The 6,000-nt window shown below is 36.8% G+C and overlaps 1 protein-coding gene across 1 annotated transcript in view; it reads left to right on the top strand.

Moving 5' to 3' along the window:
• LOC104465206 (raftlin-like) overlaps nt 1-5,627 on the top strand; it is a gene marked incomplete at its 3' end in the record, with an annotated part of 57,173 nt that extends 51,546 nt beyond the window's left edge. The window contains exons 4-5 of the mRNA XM_010078158.1: nt 960-1,383; nt 5,424-5,627. Coding sequence (XP_010076460.1) covers nt 960-1,383; nt 5,424-5,627 — 628 coding nt within the window. The remainder of the gene's footprint in view (nt 1-959; nt 1,384-5,423) is intronic.
• Between the last annotated feature and the right edge of the window lie 373 nt (nt 5,628-6,000).

Genomic DNA, 6,000 nt, shown 5'->3' on the forward strand with positions numbered 1-6,000 from the left:
TAAATGAATTGGCAGACACTCATGTTTTCACAGAAGTCTGGCTCTCACTTCTGCTTCTCCTGGGTTTGAGGAGTGTGAGGCTGGTGACCTGAATGGATGGTGCATCCATGGTGCTGAGTCTACCTAAAAGAGATTTCTTTTTCTGCTTCATCTCAAACCTTCCTTACTTAATTCCCTCTCTATCTGGTTGTCATTACTACTAGCCCAGTGCTTTTTTCTAAGAATCTTCTGTGATTTGATTCCTTCATTTTCCTCCTTTACATAAAGTGTACAGGATTAATAATAGTCCCCCTTAGTTTCCGTTTTTCTTCTTCTTAGCTCATCTCACAACTCCTTTTTCTCTTCTGAGTTCTGTATCTTCCCAAAAGTAATGTATTGAAAAAGCTTTGCTTTTATGTACTCATTATGTGAAGACTTGCCATTTGTGTCTCAATCTAGAATAGGACAAACAACAACTGTTGTTTTAATGGTGCATATAACAGAGGGAATTAATGACCTTTTTCCCTGCATAAATGTCATAATCACACACCTAAAACAGCAGAAGATAATATTAAGTCCCTGACTGCATAAGATTGGTATTAAAACTTTGTGAGTAATACCACTTCTGGTAACCTAGCATAAATAAACTTCTCCAACAGATACTTTATCCCTTGTGAAGAAATATGTAGGCATTTTCTCTCTCTTTTTTCTTCTTTTTTTCTTTTTTCTTTTCTGATTTCTCTTTTTTTCTTATTTCTTTTTTCCTCCACTTTCACATTATTTCAGGCAATTTAGGGAACTTTTCATCCTGCTTCTCTGGAATGAAACTTTTTCTGTAAATGTTAACGTGACAATTTCTTGCGGTAGTGGACAAAAGAAGCAAAATGACACGCTAGCTGCCTTGAATGGTGTTATTTTCTGTATTTCTATTTAGCCAAGACAGCTTGACAGTTAAAAATCTAATCTTCTTTGACTTGTAGATTCAAGATGCTGCAAGTCAAGGCTTGAAATTTGTTGGAATTATACCTCAGTACCATTCCCAAAAGAACTGTCTTGTCAGCACCTCCCTGACACCCTCCAGTAACAACTCTGTGCAATCAAGAGATAATAAAAATGTTTCAAATTACCCTGAGGATCATGCTTCATTGGATGGCGAGAAAATAGATGGCATTAATGGATGCAGTACTCCAGCACTGAGTGAGGAAAGTGCTGACCAATATGGCACATCCAGGGAGGGCTGGAGAGGTGAAGGACAGGCTGCTGAAGAGCTGAATCTCAAGTCTGTGAAGCGAAACGAGGAACAGTTTCAACATGCAAACCCAAGTGTAACAGAAGCAGCAGACAAGCCGAATGGACTTGCAGAGAATGAAACACCAGCACGATGCTTAAAACCGCTTACTGGCAGTAAGTATTGTAGTGACCTCTCATATATAAAAGCCAAGTTAAAATTACCTCAGTTATCTTCCCGGCTCCTTTTGGGGAGTGGGGATGCAGAAAGAACCTTACCAGTGTAGTAAGAAAGAAAAGATGCACCGAATGAGCCATTCAATCTGATTTCAGTGTGGTTACACAGTTCACAACAATTGAGTGTAAGTTAGATGGCAAATTACGAGATGATACAAGCAGGTGCGACTTTGTTATGGCCCACTTGTATGCCTGAGTGTAAAGACTTATTCTTGTCTGCTGTTCAGCTGAATTGGTTCATTTTGGTATTAGCTGTGGTACCCTGAGAGTTCTTGATCTTTGTATCCTTTTTGTCCATTTGAATAAAAAGCCCTTCTTATCTGCCTGACAAAATTTTGCAGCAATAGAAGGAATAAGTCACAAAGCCATATCACAGCTAGCCACTTTGTAGCAGGTGAACAGGTAGCTGAAATTAAACCACATCAGGAACAGCAGGAATCTGAAGTCTCCTAAGTATCCTGTAGTCAGACTGGGGTCAGTGCTACAGTCAGAATTGTAATTACTGGAAAGCAGCAGTTATTTTTGTTAATGGCTTGTGTTTGCTAATTCATAATAATGGTCCTCTTGGTAATGGTGCTCCTAATAATTTGCCTTCCAGTTCTCTTTTTTTTTGTGAGATTATTCTTCATATACCAGTTTTCTTTCATTCATTTCTTTGACATATTTCTCCTCAGGTGTGCTTTCCACTTTTAAATGTCATATTATGCCATCAAAAACCAAAAGTCTCAGCTGAGGTCTCCAAGTACCCCCCTTAAGGTGTTTGTTGCTCAGAGGTTGCTTCAGTAGCAGGAGTTGTAGTTCAAAATAGGATGTAGACCAGAGCAATTCAGAAAATGAAAAGTCATCAGAAAAAAATATTGTTGCCTTGTTTCCAGCTTAAACCTCATATTTGCTTAAATCCTAGAAAACAGTATGTACTCATTTCTCTTACCACTTTGCTTACTTTCCTTACAATCTACAAACGTACGTAAGGAAATTCCATCTACATTCCTTTCAGCTAGTATTGTCCTTGACATTAATTTATCCCTATTCTTTATGTCTTACATAGATTCAAACAGTCCTGCCCCTTTGGGGATTTTATATGTAGGAACGAGAATGCCTTTGCATTATACCCTCCTAGGACTATTGTCTTGGTTTCCGTTGCATTTTGATGTAATTAGCTTTTCACCATCAGGTTTGGATCATACTCTAGTAACCTTTCACAGTACTTTCTTCAATTTTTGCTGGGCAAGGGGACAGCCAGATTTGATCAAAACATAGCTGTTATTCGAAAAATTTGTTCTGGTTTACACTAGATCTTACACATTATAAAGCCTCTTAGTTTTATAGTTCTAAGTTGGCTATCTCCAACTCTAATCAGATTTTCTTTTTATATATGCTGTCTTTGAGTGGGTTAACCTAGCAGGCTTAATCATCTTTTTGATGCTATTCTTCTCCATACTGAACAGTGGAAATCTTTTGTTACAAGTAACCATGTTCTTAATATTTCTGTGTAATGTGAAGCTGATCATCTCTAATCTTCCCAACTTCTATCTATCTGTAACACTCCAGGATTTTACTACAGCTGCTGATTGGCCAGATAAGAGGTTTTATTTTAAAAAGGCCTTCAGTTTCCTTATTTCTCTTTCTTTCTCTGAGTGCTTTTTGTATTTATTTATTTGTCATACAGTTTTTCAAATTGGTGAGTTATGTACATACTTTCCAAGACTGAAGGTCTGAGAAGGCAGTTTTACGTGGCAGTTCACCTATAGTAGGGTTTTTCCAAATCTATTGCCGGTACAACATTGCTGATTTCTTTATTGCTCTTATGTGAATTTTTGTTATTACAGCACTCCCGTTTCCTTCCATGGAAAATGTATTTCAATCTTTGGCACCAGTTCTCCATCCTTCCTTGGGAACATGAAGGCAGAACGCATCAGGTGTTTCTTTTTTTTCCAGTTAGCCTACTTATTCCAGAGGAAGTTACCACTCTTGAACTCCTTCTTCTCTACAGAAAACTTCAGAAAAAAGATTTAATATTTCTTACGATTTGTGGAATCTTAATTTTGTTCTTTATTTTAGGTGTTATGCTACTCGAGTGTTATTTTTATGCTGCCTCAGTTTTTTTTCCTGAATATTTTGTAGTGCTCATTCACTTTCACTTTTATTAAAGGGCTCTTCGGAAATTATTTGCCTGTGAACAAGGCACAGATATTCCAATGATATGTCCAAAAGTGCTGTGTTACTGAGAGCCAAACTGAAGGTGTCTTTGTCCATGCTTGAGCAGTCAGGCTCACTGGTGAAAACTGTTGTCAGTAATGCCTTGAGCAGCGGTTAGGATTGGTGTGTTGTACACTCAGTAATAGTGACAAACCACATCAGCCACTGAAAGGCTCACACACATTTTAAATGCATGTTGTCAACAGGCCAGTGTCAAATCCAAATTATCATCTCTCTACAATTTTCCAGTTCCATGATTTGCTATTGTTAATGTAATGTCTTCATATACACCAAAAGATCTCTGTTTCCCACATGAGTCTATTTTGGGGGTAAGAATCAAAACGTTCATAGAAGTTTTCTGTGTATGCTCTTCTGAGTTAAGATTATAATAATTTTGTTCTTTCTAAACAAGTGGTAAATAACAAGAGGATTCATGTTAACAATTTATTCCTTGCTACTCCATTTGAATCATGGTTCATGTCTGAGATCATTAGGTCTCTTTTTCGTGTTTGGTTACATTGTAAGCTTCCTGCTTTCTTCTAGTTCTCTCTAGCAGTGCTGCTAGTCTGTCTCCGACCTTCTCCCTTCCAGTATCTTTTTCAATTTACACACGACTTCTTGCTCAGTGATGTTTGTTAGAGAGCAATCTATCCATTTCTCTTGACATCTCTTTCTTTAATACTTGAGATTAGAATATAATAACAACTTTGAAACAAGAGGAGCTTATTGAATGAATTAAATTCATATAATGTCTTTACCTTTTATACTAATTTATTTTGGGAGATTTTTTTGCCATTTGGAAGTCAATAGAAATTTTATTATTAATTTCCATGTCCATTAATAAGTGAAATAATAATGTACAAAAATTTTTTATTGGTAATTTTATTGATGGTTATACCCTTCTGAGAATTTGGAAGGTGTATGTGCACTTAAACTTACTTCCAGTTTTAGGGCTGTGAAAGCTCAGCTTTGCTGTTAACAATGACTTTTTTTATAATGGTAAGCCTATATTAACTGTTCCTATGATACTCTAGAGGAGATAAGGAGCAGAGTTTAGAAAATGTTCTAATTTGTAAGATCCTTCACAATTCCACTTTCAAAATTCATTTGCTGTTGTGTTAATGTCTCACCTTGGCTCAGACCCAGAGTAAATCAACTAACTGGGTAGCATAGTCTCTACATTAATGATTTATTGCATTTTCTTTAGATGAGACTACTACTTGCTGGTTCCCTGCCATTGTATTATCAAAACCAAGTTATTTATTACTTCAGTTTAATGACCATAATCTACAGAATGCAGTTCCTCCTAAATTTGCAGTAAGATTTCATATTTGAACTGTCCTCAATCTCACAGTTCTTAAACAATTAATTCAGTAGAAAAATAAAGGTATTCTGTGCATTGATTTTCAGTGATTTCGTGACTGCGGACAGTACTTAGAGCAGTCTGTGGAGCGTGTTTTCCTATCTTGGTTTACACTGATAACTCCAGTAGGGGAGTTGTGCATTAGTACTCCGGTGTTATAGTCTTTAAATGTTTTATTATCAACAGTGAATCCATTATTAGTAACAAATATTGTAACAGCAATCAAAATATCATATTGGGTTTTGGGACCCTACTGTGTTGGACACTGCAGAAATGTATTAAGGAGATAACGCAACCCAAAGTATTTTTTGCAGTTGCCCAGTGTAATCAGGCAAGGGCAAACAGTGGGTTATATGTTGTTTTAGCTGAAATTTCATGATACAGTTGTTGCATTACTCCATTTTTTACTTTTTGGTAGAAGCAGAGATCTTCGCTCTCTTCAACAAGCCAAAAACCCCACAAAGATGCAGCCAGTATTATACAGTGACTATCCCTATGAGGATCACTAGGAATGGGCAGACTGTCAACAGCTTAGAAGCAAATTGGCTGGAGCACATGACAGATCACTTCAGGAAAGGCGGCTCATTGGTAAACGCGATCTTCAGCCTTGGAATGGTAAATGGTATGGAAATTACAGAAAGCATTATGCTGTTATTATTTTCCTTTCTCCTCTAATAGAGGTCATTATCTTTGAAGAGAAGACATTTGGGAGGTGCTTTAATACAGGCTTGGGGGAGATTTGTTTTAGATCAGCCTATTTCAGTGAAGTGGAATGAAGGCACAGGAAATATTTTGGCATTTGAATAAGGAAAACAGATCATGTATTGTATTTTATAAACATACTAGAGATGATCCTGTAATTGCAGAAATATACAACGTTAATAAACAATACCAAGTAAAATGAATTAAACTAATAAGATTGTAAAACAGATGACATAAATGGAAGAGTGGCTTTCCTCTTAGCTGTCCGGCCAGACACTGTGTCTGGGTCTGAT

The sequence above is a fragment of the Pterocles gutturalis genome, unplaced genomic scaffold, assembly GCF_000699245.1.
Source record: "Pterocles gutturalis isolate BGI_N339 unplaced genomic scaffold, ASM69924v1 scaffold31763, whole genome shotgun sequence".
NCBI classification, from domain to species: domain Eukaryota; kingdom Metazoa; phylum Chordata; class Aves; order Pterocliformes; family Pteroclidae; genus Pterocles; species Pterocles gutturalis.